At 34.3% G+C, this 21,821-nt stretch overlaps 1 protein-coding gene across 1 annotated transcript in view; it reads right to left on the bottom strand.

The window, feature by feature from the left end:
- KMT2E (lysine methyltransferase 2E (inactive)) overlaps nt 1–21,821 on the bottom strand; it is a 99,815-nt gene that overhangs the window by 32,101 nt on the left and 45,893 nt on the right. Inside the window, 6 exon segments of the mRNA XM_036862843.1 lie at nt 4,629–4,667; nt 8,269–8,441; nt 9,354–9,412; nt 17,148–17,228; nt 20,157–20,386; nt 21,244–21,358. Of these exon segments, the coding sequence (XP_036718738.1) occupies nt 4,629–4,667; nt 8,269–8,441; nt 9,354–9,412; nt 17,148–17,228; nt 20,157–20,386; nt 21,244–21,358 (697 nt within the window).

Below are 21,821 nucleotides of genomic sequence, written 5' to 3'. Positions count from 1 at the left end.
ATAAAAGAATATAATTTAAACCAGAAATAATGATAGGCTTTCTAAGTTGGTCCTACTAGGAAAAAAAAAAAAAAAGACCATAAGTGAGCAGCTTAATACATTTTTATACTGAGGCCAGACACACGAGTTGGAAAACTGAAGGAAGCAGAGTTAAGTTGAATAGCAGAAATTTAAGCTTCACTACTGTAGCCAAATGGGGGCTTTCAATAAAACTGAAAATACCCAAAACTTTGGAGTCACTGTCAGCTAATGGTTAAAAAAAGATAGCGTATAATAATTTTTTTGAGACTGCCAATATCTACTCTGTACTCACAGTTCTATTTAACCAGAATAAATTTGCAATTATTATGTAAACTATACATACTGCATATTAAGTATAAACTTATTTTCTGATATAATACTTCAACTTTTAACATGTTTTATAATAAAAATATACTTTGATATCTTAATTTTGTATAATTCCAAGATCTATAATCAACTGTCCACATGATAAATTCAGCATGAGAATAAAATGTCTCACAAAATAAAGACCTTAAGCTTAAGTGCTTGCTCCTCCTCATACCCCCTATTAAAATCTGTAAGATAAGATTGCTAAATGCCAAAATGTAGCAAGATGTTTTTTGATCCATCTCTTAGACTAATGAAAATAAAAACAAAAATAAACAAATGGGACCTAATTAAACTTAAAAACTTTTGCACACCAAAGGAAACCATAAACAAAACGAAAAGACAACCTACAGAATGGGAGAAAATATTTGCAAACAAAGTGACCAACAAGGGATTAACCTCCAAAGTATACAAACAGCTCATGCAGCTCAATATCAAAAAAACAAACAACCCAATCACAAAATGGGCAGAAGATCTAAATAGACATTTCTCCAAAGAAGACATACAGATGGCCAAAAAGTGCATGAAAAGATGCTCAACATCACTAATTATTAGAGAAATGCAAATCAAAACTACAATGAGGCATCACCTCACACTGGTCAGAGTGGCCATCATCAAAAAATCTACAAACAATAAATGCTGGAGAGGGTTTGGAGAAAAGGGAATCCTCCTATACTGTTGGTGGGAATGTAAATTGGTACAGCCACTATGGAGAACAGTATGGAGGTTCCTTAAAAAACTGAAAATAGGGGGCTTCCCTGGTGGCGCAGTGGTTGAGAATCTGCCTGCCAATGCAGGGGACACGGGTTCGAGCCCTGGTATGGGAGGATCCCACATGCTGCGGAGCAACTAGGCCCGTGAGCCACAACTGCTGAGCCTGCGCGTCTGGAGCCTGTGCTCCGCAACAAGAGAGGCCACGATAGTGAGAGGCCCGCGCACCGCGATGAAGAGTGGCCCCCGCTCGCCGCAACTAGAGAAAGCCCTCGCACAGAAACGAAGACCCAACGCAGCCAAAAATAAATAAATAAATAATTAAAAAACAAAACAAAACAAAACCTGAAAACAGAGCTACCACATGATCCAGCAATCCTACTCCTGGGCATACGTCCTCAGAAAACCATAATTCGAAAAGATACATGCACCCCATTGTTCACTGCAGCACTATATACAATAGCCAGGATATGGACAACCTAAATGTCCATCGATGGATGAATGGATAAAGAAGATGTGGTACATACATACAATGGAATATTACTCAGCCATAGAAAGAACAAAATAATGCCATTTGCAGCAACACGGATGGATCTAGAGATTGTCAGACTGAGTGAAGTAAGTCAAAGAGAGAAAGACAAATGTCATATGATATCGCTTGTTATGTGGAATCTAAAACAATGGTACAAATGAACTAATTTACAAAACAGAAATAGAGTCACAGATGCAGAAAACAAACTTATGGTTTGGTTACCAAGGGGGAAACGGGGGAGGGATAAATTGGGACGTTGGGATTGACATATACACACTACTATATATAAAATAGATAACTAATAAGGACCTACTGTATAGCACAGGGAACTCTACTCAGTACTCTGTAATGACTTATATGGGAAAAGAATCTAAAAAAGAGTGGATATATGTATATGTATAACTGATTCACTTTGCTGTATAGCAGAAACTAACATAACATTGTAAATCAACAATACTCTAATAAAAATTAAAAAAAAAAAAAGAAAAAGAATGCTAAATGCCAAGCAGTGAAAAGTTACCACCTCTCAATAGGTTTTAAGAAACAAAAAGGGAAACCTTTTCTCATTGGAATGCAATTTATAGAAAGGCATAATTACCACACAGTTAAAAAGTTTATTAAAGCCTGGACTCCCTCAATTAATTATTTGCAGTCTTAGGATGAAAATCAATTAATGCAGATAAGAAAAACATATATCTTCTCGATAGCATAATTCAAATTTATAACGGATTTAACACAAGAAGTTTCAATTTAGTTGTTTGCAAATGTTGTTCATCAATTTTTCTACAGAACGGAACACCTTTATGAGAAGATAATTTCTATGATGTGTACAACCTACCATAACTGTGAAATTTTAAAATCACATATAGATTTCATGAAAATTCTTATATATGCTGTTAGACATGTACGTGTGTATGGTAACACTTACTAAAATTTACCATCAGTCCACCTTCCATATAAGTAACTAATCTTTATTACAAAAAGTATTCTTTTCTATAATGAAACAAACTATAGTAAGTTGCTCAACTATTTGATAGGGGTAGGTTTCTTTTACCAATTGATCTTTTATGGAATTATATATTCTACATTATAATGACCACTTGATACAGAACAGATTTTTATACAAATATGAAACATCACATATTTTTTGGCCTTTATTTATTTTTATTCTTTATTTTTCAGAATTTTCTATAGTGAATATGGCTTATATAATACAAAAATGTTTTTCAAATACTATATACAGACACAAAAGTTTACAATCACTTTTTTTACTACCCCTATTATTTATTTATTTATATACTGAGGTATAATTGATTTACAATATTATATTAGTTTCAGGTGTACAACATAGTGATTCAAAATTTTTTATTGATCATACTTCATTTAAAGTGATTATAAAATATTGGCTATATTCCCTTTGCTTATTATTATTATCCTTGTAGCTTATTTATTCTATACATAGTAGTTTCTACCTCTTAATCCCCTAACCCCATCTTGCCCTTGTCCCCTCTTCCCCCACTGGTAACTACTAGTTTGTTCTCTGTATCTGTGAGTCTGTTTCTACTCTATTTATTCATTTGTTTTATTGTTTAGATTCCACATATAAGTGATAATATACAGTATTTGTCTTTCTCCTATACGACACTACATATTAAGGTTTTCATCAGCTTTATTAAAGAAATCTACTCAGTTTTTTTTTCTTTTTTGCTCTCCTTCCCCCCCAACAAAAAAAATCCTCTACTAACTTGGTTTCACTTCAATACAGCTCTTCTATATCTCTTGAGCCTTTTTAATATGACAGAATTATTTATTAGAAATGTAATGATCTTAAAGACATATTCAAGTTAAAGAAAAAATTTTCAAAGATGAACAAAGCATTTTTCAAATTTTAATTCCTTAGTCACTTCTTTACGTAATAAATGAAAATATTTCAGTTAAGTAAAAGATGCTCCTTCCTCATTAAGCCTGCTATTCAGATTAGATAAAATGGGAAAAAAGGAAAACCACTGGAGTATCAATAGTTCCAACAGCTTAATAAAAAACCCTTTTCCAGACCTCTTCATTCTGGTGTCAGAGAAAATCCCATAAATACAAGTTTAATATAGTAAATATAAAACCCCCAACTTCAACATACACAGAACATTTTATAAGACTTTGGACTTGCAGTATGCTGAGTGACACCATGTATTAACATTCTTAAGAAAGAGTTCCAAAACTATGCAAGAATAATCATTGGACAGCTGCTTAATGATCTCTTTTCCAGGAATGTGGAATAATTAATAATTATTACACTTTATACTATGGGGACAACAGATGTCTTCTAACACGCTTCCCACATCCTATTTTAATATCTGGCAACTTGAGATACTCATTCTCCTTTACTACCTAACCTAGAAAGTTAGAGTAACACTGTATAGTTGACCTCCGTGATCCAACAGAAACCTATCTTTTAAGGGGAGGCAGAGCTGGGGGGGGGCTTGCTTCTGTCAGCAATCTTGGCATCTACAACATTGAGGATGTATTCTAATTAATTCAAGGAACAAGTGACTCGTCCGTACTTACACGGTGAATCTATGGTGATTTTATAATATTTTATAACTACTGACGACTAAATCACTAGAATTCCAACTCTGCAAAAGAGCAAAATTTCAAATTCCAAATATTATTTCGCATTTTTATGTCTAGAATACTAGTGGTACTGGAGACATGGAATACAATGATAAATGAAAATTTTTAATTTTAGTATTAGAAATTTTACTATTAGAAATTACTTATATATCTCTTTTTGTTTAATGTTTTAACAGTGTTAATAAACTCCAAGAGTAGTATATTAACCCAATTATAATTCTCTATGGTCCCACTTCTGGTAAAGATAATAAGCAATAAAATGACACAGAATGAAGACAGCATAATTTACTTTATTATGAACAAGCAACCACTTAGTAAATTCCTAGATATTTGACAACTGATAATAAGGGCTTAAATTTAATGTGTTTACCTTAACTCTTGATGATTTCCTAGATCCTTCACGAAAGGCCTGAAATAACATGGAATTCTGAGTTAGTTTTTTAAAAACTGGATATAATTAGTATTTAAAAATGAGTTCACTCAAGCTTTTTATTGAAGTCGCATAAATAACACAAAATATGGTAATAACCAATATAGCCAGAACTAGGGGAATGTTGAAGTAAAGTCATCTACTAGAACACTATACTACTATTAAAAATAAATACAGACTATATAATACCATGAAAATATGTATAAGATACAATGCTAAGAAAATTTCTAAATTTTCTGTGTGCTCAATATTACAATCATGGAAAAATATTTGATAAAAGTTGGAAGGTATTAAAACTACTACAGTAGTTTTAAGTCATGAGCCAAGTTTTGGGGTGGGTTAAAATAATTTTGTTATTACTTTAATTTCTAAGTCAACTAGCGAGTAATATTTGAGCACTTACTAGTAGGGACTCAAATTATAAGCACTGTGGTGAAAAGAACTGTACTTACTCACTAAATATTGAATGGGAGCTCTCTAATCTGCCAAGTCCTGAAGTGTTATTTAAGACTTACTTCACCACTCCACTCCCCAAAGTGTAAACTCTATTTCGAGAGACTTACGAACACTAAACCTAGAGTAAGCAATATAGTTCCTAATTTATTTAAGTTCCAAATTTGTGTGCAGACTATACGTTGGAAGACAGCAAGTTTTATTAAAAAGAGGAGGAGGAGGAGGAGGAGGAGGAGGAGAAGCAGCAGCAGCAGCAAAGAACCTTCACGTAAAACACAGAAAAAGAGCCAGGACTACGGAGAATAGATATGTTCAGACAGGTGGACAACTGAAAGAAATACAATTCTGGTACTAAAGAAATATGAAAGAAGGCACGCAATAGGAAGAAATATGTCGCATTCAAAGAAAAACTAATATACCGCGCTTGTTACCTACTGAAAATACTTATGACGTAAGACTGGCTAAAAAAAAATGTAAAAGTAGGTCATGAAAGCCTTATTTAAAAAGTCGCATTTTAAGATTCGGACTTAAATACCGTATGTTCTTCACTATGATGGAGGAATCCATGAAACACCTCTGAGCAGAGAAGGGATATAAAAACGGTATTTACAGAAAATGTCAGAACCAAATGCAGAATGGACTAAAGTAGAAAGAGGATAAAGTTGGAGAAATTAAAGAAGATATTACTGTACTCCCAAGAGGTAATGAGGGCATAGACTGGGTTTACAGAAGCAAAAAGGAAGAAAAATAACAATATATTGAAGAGACGTTCCCAAGGAAAAATCAATAGTGTTTTTGACAATAAATCTGAATGTCAAAGACTAAAGATGACTTAAAGATTTTTAAACCTGGATAATGGCTGTGCTGCTGAACCAAAAGAAGAATTTGAACTATGATGAAAGAAGATGCAAGTTTGGTTTACAGAGGAAACATTGAAAGAAAAACAGAACATTCATAAGTAAGTAATATGTGCTGACCATAGTTTTATGAAAAAATTAATATCAAGTTTGAAAAATTCTTCTCAAGTAAAATTAGAAAATTTAAAAAATTAAAAAAAATTTTAAATCCTAATATATGGGTCACAATACACAATCCATGTCTTTAACAGTGTTAACGCTTCATGCCAAAGCCCTGAATTGCTAAAACACCAACCAACAATACCTTAATAGGGTTTTATGAGTATTTTTTAAATGACATCTGTCCAGAATGTCTATTGTTAACTCCATTCACATGTTTAACAGTTAGCCATAACAACAGGCTGAATAAAAAGCAAACTTAGATATATCCTTTTGCTATATATTTTTAACTACATATTGCCCCCAAATAATAGTAAAAACTTAACAGTAAAGCAAACTAAATCTTTTATGCCCAGTTCCTAGATTATTTTTTCTAATCCTTATCAAGTATTACTAACTTAACATGAGAGAAAAAATTCTCTTTTTAAATATACAACAATATTCTGAAACAAATAAGATGTGCTCCAAGACAGAACTGATTCATTTTAAACAGCCAAAAGTCATTCCAGCCAGAGAAAATGCAAAATCTATGTTTTATTAAAAAAGTAGATTTGTAAATCTAGATGACCTAAAAATAGAACTACACAAGGATAACGTTTCCAAGTAACTTTTATACAGTAAACAAAGAAGGCATAATTGGAAAGCAGTAGACGAAAAAATTAGGTCAATACCTAAACATGACTTCCTAAACTGTAAAAAGCACTTAATAGACAATCACTTTCTCTGCATAAGTTACAATCTGAGATGAGGAAAATAACAATAAAATAAAGCAAAATGTGCTTAAGTGCTGTAATAATAGGTTCAAGTGCCATGATGAAATGCAAAGAAAGATCATCATAGCAAAACTTTCATCGAAAAAAGTAGTGCTTTAGATGGGCCTCAAAGTAGAGTAGGAGTTTAAAAGATAAAGATGGAGAAGAGAATATTCTAAACAATGAAGGGAACAGCTTAAGTAAAGATAACGTATCAGAAATCAGAGGTAGAATTTGGTAATAGTTGTCCAGACTGAATAAAATACAGGGAGAAGAATAGCAAAATTAGAGAGAGACACATATTTGAAGACTGCCAGAATCACGACTTATTTTAAACAGGGAGGTGAAATTAGAAAATGAAAAATGTATTTAAAAGTACATGCTGCCGGACTTTCCTGGTGGCACAGTGGTTAAGAATCCGACTGCCAATGCAGGGGACACCGGTTTGAGCCCTGGTCCGGGAAGATCCCACACGCCGCGGAGCAACTAAGCCCGTGCGCCACAACTACTGAGCCTGTGCTCTAGAGCCCACAAGCCACAACTACTGAGCCCACGCACCTAGAGCCTGTGCTCCACAACAAGAGAAGCCACCACAGTGAGAAGCCTGCGCACCACAATGAAGAGTAGCCCCGCTCGCCGCAACTAGAGAAAGCCTGCACGCAGCAACCAAGACCCAATGCAGCCCCCAAAATTAATTAATTAAATGTAAAAAAAAAAAAAAGTACATGCTGCCTATTAAATAACCAAATAATATCATGAAGAATTACTCAAAAAAAAAAAAAAAGATTTTATACCTAGGTATAATTTCACTCTTTCATAAATATATAGTCATGGAAAGTATCTTTTACCTTACATGACAAAAAACTTCATTAGCAATTATAACAAATTTATAAAAAAGTGGCTTATAAATAGTTTTCTGCCATCATATCCTGGTGATATTTTAATACAAAAATTTAAGTGAGAAAAATCTAGATAGTAAGAAATTCAACAAATGTGGAGCCTTATTAAAATGATTAAATATGATTCAGAGACAAACAGCTATAAACAACCATTCACAATCATTATATGCTCCTCTACCTGTTTATAAGCTATTAAAAATTTAGAACTGTTATTTCTGTTTTCTAAAACAACAACCTTCACTAAATCTTATTTTAGATTTTGCATTTCTATGACTAGTCTCATCAGAGTGATGATTTAAAGCAGTTTGCAAACATTTTTCTCTACTCCATTTCAATCTTTAAAACACATTAAAAATTTTAAATGAGTTTGATTAAGCTTAGATCCTGCTACCTTCTCTAGCTACTATCCATTACTCCTACCACTTCCTATCTACTCATCTTCAAAATAGGAAAAACTTACTTTTTTACATTTTGAAATGTTTTGTTCTTTCTCCCCACTTTTTTTCCTTCTTTTATCATTAACCTTGGAAACTCTTGAAGCAGTTAAAGTAATCGATGTCGGGGTATGCTGAAATGCAGTATATAATTCCACAGGAACCTCATCACCACTCTCAGTTGCACTGGTATCACCATCTTCAAAGGCAAAATAAAAATTATTGCACAAGTAATACTTCTCCTTCAAACAATAAAACAGCATTCCACATGACAAGCTATTATTCCCCCATCTTTCTGAAGAATAAACTTTTTTTTTTCACTTCCTCACTCAGTAAGACACATTTAAATGCAAACTGCAAATACACTTCTCATATGTTAAACTAGAAAGGATACAAAATCTGACAACACACTCAGGTGGTGTGACTGTGGGAAACAGACACTTACAAACATAGCCAGTGGAAATTCAAAATTCTCTATGAAGGGGAATTTAGCTATATCTAGCAGAATTCTATATACACTTACCCTCTTCACCCAGCAACCCCATTTCTAGGGATCTATCCACAGATAAAATGGGAAAAGTACAAAAAAACCCTCATCCAAGAGGGTTTCATGACGTTACTATTTGTAATAACAAAAACACTGGAGACACCCCAAATGTCCATCAAACAGTTCCATAAACTATGGTTATTCAAAACCAGTTGTATTGGTGGCAACATGTTTTATAAGCCAAAGTGAAAGTTTAGCATATGTTACAACTTCAAATCCTGTTCCTAAAAATGAAATAAACACTATTCCACATGATCAACAAACGGATCACCATCTTTCAAAAGAGCAAACATATTTTACTTCTTTAAACCAATAGGTTACCTATGTGCAAGAAAATACGGATGATTTTAGATTTTTATTTATTTTCCGTATTTCCTAAAATAAATACATTATTGTTCTATAAAATCTGTAAAAAAGAGTATTTAAAATCTACACTTGAGATTGTAAATTATATACACAATCAACGTTAATTAGCAAGGAGTTTACGTCTGACTAAAAAATATGCAGGCCACTTATTCTCTCAATCATACTAAAGTTAAGTTAGTATAGATCCTTTTCACCCACCTGACATATTTTCCCTTTTCCGGCGTTGTAGTAGCACCGCCCTCTCTTTATCCAAACTCCTATATTAAAATATTAACATGATTATTTATAAACTTTCATAAATTTAGATATAAAGCAGATCTGTTTTAAATGTGATAAACTTTATAATTTCTCTAATGTTCTTATTGAAAAATGAACAGTATAAAATATATGTACTATCACTTGCCTTACAGTTTAGATTTGATCTAGCATAATTAGCAGTAGATGCCAGTTAAGTGACTCTGTTGTGTTAAGAAAATCATTTTTTACTTTGGAAACTAGTACTTTTTTTTTCCAAACTGAAAAAAGCAAAAAGTCTGGGGGAAAATGTTAGCATAATTATTGCATTATTACTATTTGCCTAAATTATTTCCAATTTTGAAATAATAAACACTAAACATTTAACAATTAAGCAAAATATTTCATTAACCTCCCCCAGCCTCCACTCATGAAGTACATCATCCATAGTAACTGTTTACTTGCCCCCCTCTCTGCCCCCAAAGCGTTTTCACTGTCTAAACTTATTAGTCTAAACGTCAAATAACTAGATATAGTTCTTAGATGGGAGCTGAGATGGGAGAATAAGAGCTTTAGGCTGAAATACCTACTACTCAGTAATAAGACTTGCCTTAATATCTAGTAGGACATAAAACTATCCTAGCATCACTGATAATTCTAGCTATCACAGAACAATAAGCAGATATCACTCAAGTGACTGTCCTCCCTAATGGTCAGTTTTTAAGCAACGCTTACTGAAAATCAGCAGATATTTACCCCATGATTAAAAAGAAAAGATTTTAATATGTTAAAAAAAACCCAACTATCTGTAAAAAGGCTAGTAACTATTATAAAGTGAAACAAAATCAAAGAAAAACCTCACTCATACAAGGATGTCCACTCTCACCACTCTTATTCAACATAGTTTTGGAAGTCCTAGCCACAGCAATCAGAGAAGAAAAAGAAAAGGAATCCAAATTGGAAAAGAAGAAGTAAAACTGTCACTGTTTGCAGATGACATGATACAATACACAGAAAATCCTAAAGATGCCATCAGAAAACTACTAGAGCTCATCAATGAATTTGGTAAAGTTGCAGGATACAAAATTAATGCACAGAAATCTCTTGCATTCCTATACACTAACAACGCAAGATCAGAAAGAGAAATTAAGGAAACAATCCCATTTACTGCAACGAAAAGAATAAAATACCTAGGAATAAACCTACCTAAGGAGGCAAAAGACCTGTACTCAGAAAACTATAAAAAACTCAAGAAAGAAATCAAAGATGACACAAACAGATGGGAGAAATATACCATGTTCCTGGATTGGAAGAATCAATATTGTGAAAATGACTATACTACCCAAAGCAACCAACAGATTCAATACAATCCCTATCAAATTACCAATGGCATTCTTCACAGAATTAGAACAAAAAATTTACAATTTGTATGGAAACACAAAAGACCCCGAATAGCCAAAGCAATCTTGAGAAAGAAAAACGGAGCTGTAGGAATCAGACTCCCCGACTTCAAACTATACTACAAAGCTACAGTAATCAAGACAGCATGGTACTAGCACAAAAACAGACATATAGATCAATGGAACAGGATAGAAAGCCCAGAGATAATCCCATGCACCTATGGTCACCTAACCTATGACAAAGGATGCAAGACTATACAATGGAGACAAGACAGCCTCTTCAATAAGTGGTGCTGGGAAAACTGGACAGCTACATGTAAAAGAATGAAATTAGAACACTCCCTAACACCATACACAAAAATAAACTCAAAATGGATTAAAGACCTAAATGTAAGACCGGACACTATAAAACTTTTAGAGGAAAACATAGGAAAAACACTCTTTGACATAAACCACAGCAAGATTTTTTTGACCCACCTCCTACAGTAATGAAGATAAAAACAAAAGTAAACAAATGGGACCTAATGAAACTTAAAAGCTTTTGCACAGCAAAGGAAACCATAAACAAACCAAAAAGACAACCCTCAGAATGGGAGAAAATATTTGCAAACAAAGCAACCAACAGGGGATTAATCACCAAAATAAACAAACAGCTCATGCAGCTTAATATAAAAAAAAAACTAACAACCCAATCAAAAAATGGGTGGACAACCTAAATAGACATCTCTCCAAAGAAGACATACAGATGGCCAAGAGGCACATGAAAAGATGCTCAACATCACTAATTATTGGAGAAATGCAAATCAAAACTACAATGAGGTATCACCTCTCACCAGTCAGAATGGCCATCATCAAAAAGCCTACAAACAATAAATGCTGGAGAGGGTGTGGAGAAAAGGGAACCCTCTTGCCCTGTTGGTGGGAATGTAAATTGATACAGCCACTATGGAGAACAGTATGGAGGTTCCTTAAAAAAATAAAAATAGAACTATCATATGACCCAGCAATCCCACTACTGGTCATATACCCTGAGAAAACCATAATTCAAAAGAACACATGAACCCCAATATTCACTGCAGCACTATTTACAATAGCTAGGATATGGAAACAACCTAAATGTCTAAGAGTAGATGAATGGATAAAGAAGATGTGTTACATATATACAATGGAATATTACTTAGCCATAAAAAGGAACGAAATTGGGTCATTTGTAGAGATGTGGATGGACCTAGAGTCTGTCATACAGAGTGAAGTAAGTCAGAAAAACAAATATCATACATTAATGCATATATGTGGGATCTAGGAAAATGGTAGAGATGAACCTACTTCCAGGGCAAGAATAGAGACGCAAACATAGAGAACGGACAAGTGGACATGGCGGGGGGGAAGGGGAGGGTGGGATGAACTGGGAGATTAGGATTGACATATATACATTACCATGCGTAAAACAGATAGCCAGTGGGAACCTGCTATAAAGCACAGGAAGCTCGGCTCGGTGCTCTGTGATGACCTAGATGGGTGGGATGGGGGGGTGCGGTGGGAGGGAGGTCCAAGAGGGAGGGGATATATGTATACATATAGCTGATTCACTTTACTGTACAGCAGAAACTAACACATTGTAAGGCAATTATACTCCAATAAAAAAGAAAAAACGGAAAAACCTCACTCATAATAAACAAATGAAAAGTATCAATAAAACACTGAGATTACCATTTCTCACCTAGTTAAACCAGCAAAAATCCAAGTCCATCAAAAACTCTACTGTGAGGCTGGGGAAAACAGTCATTCCATGACTGGTGGGAATTCAAAACTGGACAGTTGCTACTGGAGGGGAATTTGGCAATATATGACAAAATTTGATATATACATTTACCCTTTTACTGAACAATCCCACTTCCACTTGCAATTACACAAGACTGGAAACAACTCAAATGTCCACTCAAAGGGCTGACTAAACTATAGTACATGAAAAAGATGGAGCACCTTGAAGCTACAGAAAGAAATGAGTCAATCTCTATATTACTACTATGAAGTGATCTTCAGGATATATTTTTAAGACAAAGAACTAATGTGGCAAAAACTCTACATAATATACTACTGCTTATCTAAGTAAGGAGGGGAATACAAATATATACAGGTGCATATCTGTTTCTAATATAACAAACATATAACAAACAATGGAAGGAATAATCAATTTTTTAAAAATTGTTACTTCCAAAGTGGAAGGAACAGGGGTCGTATATGTTAGACTTACATGAATGTACCTTGTTTTAAATATTTGACTTTAGAATTATGTGACTACTTCTTACATAATTAAACAAGCATATAATTATAAAAATGAAGTACAAAAAGCAATCCTTAAAAATAAAATTGCTGTATTACTCATCCATTTCTGGTAGGAATGAAAAATGATACAACTACTCTGCAAAATAATTTGACAATTTCTTATAAAACTGAACATGCAACTAATTACCATATGACCAAGCAATTGCACTCTTGGGCACTTATCCCAGAGAAAACAAAACTTAGGTTTACACCAAAACCTGTATACAAATGTTCAGAGCAACTTTATTTGTAATAGCCAAAAAGTGGAAATGACCCAAATGTCCTTCAGAAGGTGAGTGGTTAAACAAACTCTGGTACATATATACCACATAACACTACTTAAAAATAGAAAAAAGTGAAATACTGATATATGCCACAAATTAGCTGGCTTTCCAGGGAATTATGCTCAGTAAAAATAAGCCAATCCCAAAAGGTCACATACTGTGTGATTCCATTTATGTAACATTCTTGGAATGACAGAATTATTGAAATGGAGTATAGATTTAGTGGTTGCCAAAGGTCAGGGATGGGAGGGGTAAGAGGTGGGAGGTAGGTATGGCTAGAAAAGGCAACATGAGGGATCTTTGTGATTGAAATGTTTTGTAGCTTGACTATACCAATGTCAATATTCTGGCTGTGATATTGTATTAACAGTTTTGCAAGATGTTACCACTGGGAGAAACTGAATAAAGGATACGCAGGATCTCTGTATTATTTCACAAATGCATGCAAACCCACATTACTTCGAAAGTTTAATTTTTAAAAAATCAAAAATAAAACTAGGGCTTCCCTGGTGGTGCAGGGGTTAAGAATCCGCCTGCCAATGCAGGGTTCGAGCCCTCGTCCCGGAAGATACTACATGCCGTGGAGCAACTAAGCTTGTATGCCACAACTACTAAGCCTGCGCTCTAGAGTCTCTGAGCCACAACTACTGAGCCCGTGTGCTGCAACTACTGAAGCCCGTGTGCCCTAGAGCCCGTGCTCCGCAACAAGAGAAGCCACCGCAATGAGAAGGCCATGCACCGCAACTAAGAGTAGCCCCCGCTCACCGCAACTAGAGAAAGCCCGCACGCAGCAACGAAGACCCAACGCAGCCAAAAATAAGTAAATAAAATAAATAAATTTATTTTAAAAATAAAAAATAAAATAAAAAATAAAACTAATAACCTAAGCCAGAAGTGTGTACCCAGTTGGTGTTATAACCACACAATAAAATTCTTTCAAGAGACTTTAAACACAAAAAATTAACTATACATCCCTGTAGAAAATACCTTACAGGAAAAAAAAGTTCTAAACTGTTTTACATAATCATATTGTTACAGGTGCTATTGTTGATACTGTTACTCTTGAGACTGTTACATTCTTCTATGGGATTAAGCAGTTGAGCAAATTACATGATACTCTAATTACACTGCTGTAAGTGTTGTTGAGAACAAGGATAAAAAGAGACACAGATGGAATACAGAAACAGTTAAATGAAAACCTTGTACAGTTGACCTCTGAACAATGTGAGGGCTGGGGTGCCGAAATGCAGAGTGTGTAGTTCTGTAGTATTTACTATTGAAAAAATTCCATGCATAAGTGGACATGCACAGTTCAAACCTATGTTGTTCAAAGGTCAACTGTATTCCTAAATTTAAATTGCTATTATCTGTATAAACTCATGTATTTTATCTTAAAAATAAACAGACAGACAAAACTTACAGTAGACTAGGTTCGTCTACTAAAAAGACCTAGCAACGCTGAGTAGTTCCGGAGGAAGGAGCATTACTAGCTCTCAGATTCTGGTCTTGAAAACCAATTCTGAGCATGGGGCACAGAAGTATAAGATAAGCCCGAGACATCTTGTCGTATTAGATTGCATAAAGCTAGCAAGTACTACTAGGGTATTGTCAAAAGGACCGCAAAGCCAACTCGAAGTGGTTCCCATTGACCAAAAATGGGACAAAATTTGAACATAAATAAGGATAACAGGGGGACTTCCCTGGTGGCACAGTGGTTAAGAATCTGCCTGCCAATGCAGGGGACACGGGTTCGATCCCTGATATGGGAAGATCCCACATGCCATAGAGCAACTAAGCCCATGCGCCACAACTACTGAGCCTGCACTCTAGAGCCTGCAAGCCACAACTACTGAGCTACTGAGCCTGCGCGCCACAACTACTGAGCCCACACACCGCAACTACTGAAGCCCGTGTGCTCTAGGGCCCGTATGCCGCAACTACTGAGCCCATGTGCTGCAACTACTGAAGCCTGTGTGCCTAGAGCCCGTGCACTGCAATGAGAAGCCCACGTACTGCAATGAAGAGTAGCCCCCGCTCACCGCAACTAGAGAAAGCCCGCACGCAGCAACGAAGACCCAACACAGCCAAAAAAAAAAAGATAATAGGGACTTCCCTGGTAGTACAGTGGATAAGACTCCATGCTCCCAATGCAGGGGGCCCAGGTTCGATCCCTGGTCAGGGAACTAGGTCCCACATGGATGCTGCAACTAAGAGTTTGCATGCCACAACTAAGGAGCCTGCGTGCCACAACTAAGGAGCCGACAAGCCACAACTAAGGAGCTGGCGAGCTGCAACTAAGAAGCCCGTGAGCCACAACTAAGCAGCCTGAGTGCCACAACTAAGGAGCCCACGTGCCGCAACTAAGGAGCCCGCCTGCCGCAACTAAGACCCTATGCAACCAAATAAATATTTAAAAAGAAAGGAATAACTGCAACAGACTGATATCCAATATGTTTAAATCCCTGACTTCATAATGACACTTAAAATTCTTTTCATTATTCTAAAAACTGATAAAGGCTACAAATCAACAAGCATTTATCCTGCCTTTCCTCAGTGAAATATACCTTAAGAGAACTGAACAGTTAATATGGGGAAGTTTTCTACAGAAATAGTCCAGCTAATAAGTGATAAGCAATAGAATTAACATGTCATTAATTTGCAACCCCTAATAAATTAATGGATCTTAAAAATAACCATCAATGGGTCCCATTCAGATATTATGTGTCACCTGATAGAACACAGTGTATGAAAGTGTTACCCCCAAAAAAAAAAAGGGACCTAAATCTAATCACACACCTATTTACAGGAATATCTATAGAGAGAAATCTGTTAAATCATGATAATGCAATTGGCAAACTCACCAGGATAAACAATTCAGTCCCTTAAAGAAACACACTGCAAAGGAGACTGGGGTAGGTGGGGTAAGGGGTGTAGCTTTAGATTACTAGAGACTTAAAAGAGATGTATAGCAACCAATCAATACTTTAAGAATGGCTGGATGTAATAGATTTTATTGCATGTATCAATATAATAATCGTTTTGTGGTTATAGAGTTTTGTTAAAGAATTCTTTTATAGATACATACTGAAATACACATACACAAATACATACATACTGAAATACATAAGGATACCTATGAATGAAATAATATATTTGGGATTTGCATTAAAACAATATGTGAAGGAGAAAAATACACAGCAACGTAAATGAAAAAAGATTATTGACAATTGTTGAAGCTGGGTGGTGGAAACATGCAGGTTCTGTACACTATCACTTTTATATAGGTTTGAAATGTCCATTAAAAAAGATTTTTTTAAAAAAGCACAAAAAAGAAATGGGAAGAAAACACATTACTGCCAACAGGCAGAATGATAGTATAAGCCCTGCAAAATTCTGTAACTAACGAAATGTCCTTCTAGTAACTTTTTAACATAATTTGCAGTCCACTGAAAAAAAGATGTCATCACTTAAAAAATGCGCTATTATTTTATGCATCATTAAAAACCCTAGAAAATAAACCATGACATGTTATCAATGGAAAGATTCTTCTTGATTTTAGAGATGTCAGAATGGAAAAAGAAAAAAACCCAAAAAACAAACCAAACCATAGAAAGGAAACTTCTTCCATCTTAGATTTGATGAAATACAGTATCCATTAATTGTTTAATCTAGAATTCATGCATAAATTTCTAATAACTAAAGATTACCTCAGTAAAATTACTGGCAATTTTATTGTATGTACAACTTACCTAGGCTGACAACGTTCACAAAGATATGTATCAGGAATATGCTGCCTGTCAATCCCCATGCAGTCAATATGTTGCCAAACACTTTAAAAAGGGGGAAAAAAAAAAAGCAGAACATATAAAATATTATTTAAATCATCCTTAAATTAAGATTTGATATTCCATTTAACTATCAGTTAATAAGTGCCTACTTTGAGTTTAGCAGTGTAAAAGGGAATGTGAAGAATTCATAGAAGTATGTCCTCGGGAAGATAAAACTTTTGAGATGCAAAAATAAGAGGACAAATATAGGATATTATATATATGATATAAATTTCTAAAGCAAATATAATTTAAAAATGTAAAAGGTATACATTACAAATATTATTAGAAATCACAAACTGGAGATGTCCACAATGCTTGGAATTAATGGGAAAAGAATCCTGGAGAATAATGGACTTGAAGAGAACCTCATTTGGGAAATTAGGAAGAAAAGACCTCATTATAGCAACATTTTCTCAAGTAGACAGATACCGGGAGCAACAGCCAGAAGGCAGTTAATATATCTGAAGAAGAATGTTCATTTTGAGGAACAGAGGGGGATAAAACTGAATTAGTAAAATGCAGTCAGATTATATACAACCTGGAATGTCAGGATTTGCGGAGCATTCCTCTAACTGGCAACAGGTAACAACTAGAGGTTGCTTTGATGGTATACAGTGTTAATTCAAAGAAGTTAAGAAACTGGAAGCATAAAAATCAACTAAGAGGCTTTTCCAACATTCCAGATCTAAGTTAAAGAACAGAAAGAACTAGAATGATGGCAGAAAATGAAGTTAAAGAATCCAAGAGTCATTTCATGAAGATAGAGACTAAACCTATTATGAACTCTACTTTTAATGTAATACATGGACCAACTTGAGGCAAATTTCTCAATGCTATTATTTTGCATTTTATTGCCAAGACTTTAATTGGTCTAAAGTTGATATATATGCCTGTTTCTAAAAACAGTCTTAATTATCCCTTATATAATAATGAGCTACTTTTAATATATAGCTACTGAGTTAACTGCTATGATCTTGCTCTTTACTTCTTAACTGAGGATGTTGGGACAAGAACTGGTAGAATGTGAAAGGTAATGGACTATGTATCAAAGATGTAGGGGAAGAAGTTTAAAAGAAAAGCAGAGCACCTGACATGGAGAGTCAGAATAACAAATTAGGTTAAATCTGGGGGCTAAGTAATAATGTCATGCAGACCACAGAAGAAATAAAACTAGAGAATGAATAAATAATCAGAGCTCTAGATGTCAAACTTGAAAGAGATGAGTATGGGCAGTAGGTACATGAAAATATATAGAGGCAATGTAAAACAAGAATAGAGGAAAAAAGATTAAGCCTTGTAGCATACTACAGGTTAAGCAGTAGAAAAGCAGAATAACAAAAAATAAATTCATAACAAATAGAGCAGTTGCTAAAAAGCAAATACCTTGAATAATCCAAAATACGTGAACTGGTCCTTCAAGAATTTGTAGATAGGTATAAGTCCTAAGGACTATTTCACTCTTTTCTAATAGATATAATTCTATATTATATATAGATCATTGTAATTAATCAAAACAAAAACACTTTAGATTATGCATTAAAATAAAAATGTTATTGTAAAGCAATTATACTCCAATAAAGATGTTAAAAAAAAAAATTGTCCAATGGTATGTAATTTATCACATAAGACAAAATCAGCAATGAGAAAGCTATTTTATATGATTGGTTAAAATATGAATTCAGATTTGCTAATAAGTAGCTAATTAAAAAATAATGAGGAAAACAAGTTATCAGAGAAGTTATTTTCTTAGTTTTTAAATTCACCTCCTGAATAAGCTCACTGAGGTGATTGCTTATGGTAATAGTATGTACCATAAGTTTATTTTTAAATTTGAGAAAGCATCACAATATATTTTTATTATTAAAATTAACTCAAAGCATTAATATTACAACTTCCCATAAAAATAACATCAAATTTCACATTCCACTTAAGACTAATTTTCCCCCTTTTTGGCAAAGGTAAATCAACTTTTTCATATATAACCTAACTGCATGTTTAATATCAATAACATCCCACTCCTAATCACCTAACTTAATAGATGGGAACAAGATTACAAATAATGCAAAGTAATTTCTATGTGGCTCAACAATGCATTTTTACACTCACATTCAAATACGGGCACTATTTCAAATAAAATGATGAAGCTATGCCTTAAGACCAGATCCAGGACATTCTGTAAACTATCAAACTTTCTTATCCTCTACAGTACATTGCTTAAATGTTCTCTGCTTCCCAGCCTATGCAGGGGATGGACTCAGTAACTTTCAGGTTGAAATCCTACTGTTCCCTCTCCATCCTCCCCAACTCCCTCCCACCAGGAAAAAAAAAAAAAGAAAGAAAACAAAACCCCACTTTCTCTCCCAATCACACCTTCTCTAGGGGAGGAGGCCTTTCTTGGTGGTTGAACCAGGGTTGGGGGAGGGGAGACTGTGGTTCTGGTTCAAGGAGACTCCAGAGTGCTGCAAGGTTCAAGTCAAAAGGAGGTGAGAGAGTCAGGTCAAACAAACATCAATCAAAATGTATAATTCCCCCAAACTGGAAAATCACAGTTGACTATACAGCACAAATAATTCCAAAGGAAATACACAGGACTCAATTCTCCTCTCATTTCTGTCTTGTCTACTTTATGTAGTTGTATTACTACCGAATGAGTAAAAAGAGAGATGTGATTCTGTATGAATAAAGTTCAGAACTGATTGCCTATTACTCAATTAACAACGAGGATTTCTAAGAAAAACTCTAGGATAGCTTTTTTCCCATAGGGGCTTTTCCTAGGAGCAAAACACACTGCACTGACAGTAGCAAAAGTATCACTTAAAAAATGCATTTATCAATTCCTTCAAAAGTCACTTTATTTTTTCCAACATTAACAATCACAAAGGTTAGCAGCATTCAAGAAAAATAAGCAAATGGCATGAAACATTTTACCTGCATTTGTCACAACAGATCATGTATCCATCATCATGTGTAAAACCACATATGCACCTGGTTACATCAGTACCATAACTTCCATCCTCAGATGTGCTGATTGTAGTAGCACTGGAAGTTTCATCAAAATTAGGAGTGGTAAATATGCCTACTTCATTTTTGCTAATAAGAACTGATGGAGGAGGGGAAGCCGGAGGTGTTGGAGGAGGACGAGCACCATAATTATGGTCCTGGAGAATTAATCACAAATACAGCACAATGTAATTTCAATAACAATACAAACTAAGCAACTTAAGTAAAATTCAATCCTTAATTTAAATATTTGAGAGAGATGAAATTGGCCCACTTCTTCCTTAATACCTTTAAAATAATGACTTGGTGAAACTAGATATAGAACCTTGGTCACCTTCACAATGCAAGATGTGAGAATAATGGTTAAAAAAAAAAAAACTCAGGAAACTGGAAGCTAAAGAATAACAAAAACAATTACAGAAGACATATTATCACTATAAAGTATACAATAGGGATTTTTAAAGTTCTGGCAACATTGAATAAGTTAGCTTAGACAAGCTTTCATTTTCTCAGCTATGAAATGGGGATGAAAATTATACCTATCTTATGAGGTTGTTTTTGAAGATTAAATTAGATAATATATGCAAAAATGCTTAGCACAGAGCCTGACATATAAGTGCTAAATAAATGGTAACTATATAATTACTATATAATTTAGAATCAACAGTAGATAGTACAATTCTATCTACAGTCTTTTTATAGAGAAGGTAAAGAATTATAATACTAAACTATTAATAGCATAAAAAAACCAAATAATAATAATATAAAAACTTTTAGGGAATTCCTCTTATAGAATTTTAATCCCTTGAATAAATATAATTAGATCAATGAAAAAACTAAACTACGAATTACATACCTAATTGTTTAGATAGTATAAAACAAGTCTGCTTTTTAAATATTCAGTTTTAGGCACAATACCACACACATCAACTTTCAATCTCTAGATATAAAAAATATACATAGATTTATATAGAGATATAAAACATACCCTTCCAGAGAAATGTTTGACACTTACCGCATAGGGCAGACCAATGTAACTGTGTGAATGATGCGAGCTGCTGGTATATAACTGGTGGGGATAACTGTTGGATTTCTCAACTACCACAGGGCTAGCTTCTACAGATTCTGGTCTGGAGGGAAAAAAGTTGCATCAAAGAGAATTCCATTGATTTTTTTCCTTTCAATCTATTTAAAATTATAAGCACTTATTTTATTGGCTATCAAATAAAATGTCTTTAAAATGTCTAAAACAAAGACACCCTGTGGATATGATATATCCTATATAGAGTCTGCGTCCTTAAAAAAAACTTTTAATTAAGTACAATAAATGTCCCCCCTTCAAGTTCAGATATAGTTTCCCTATCATTAAAAAAAAATTAGTAGAGATTAAACATTACTTAATATACTCAGTGGCACTGGGGACACTATGCACAGGATGGAGAAAAGTGGTAGAAATAATTTAAACAAGACTAAGGACATACTGAATCCATATGGACCCCAATTTGAATGTGAGGTATACATTTCAATGTCAAAGCTTCATGTATGTGTTAGTGTGTCAAGATATAACAAAACCTTGGAAATATCAGAAAAGCT

The sequence above is a fragment of the Balaenoptera musculus genome, chromosome 9 (genome assembly GCF_009873245.2).
Source record: "Balaenoptera musculus isolate JJ_BM4_2016_0621 chromosome 9, mBalMus1.pri.v3, whole genome shotgun sequence".
NCBI lineage: Eukaryota > Metazoa > Chordata > Mammalia > Artiodactyla > Balaenopteridae > Balaenoptera > Balaenoptera musculus.
This window is presented reverse-complemented; position numbering and strand designations above follow the sequence as displayed.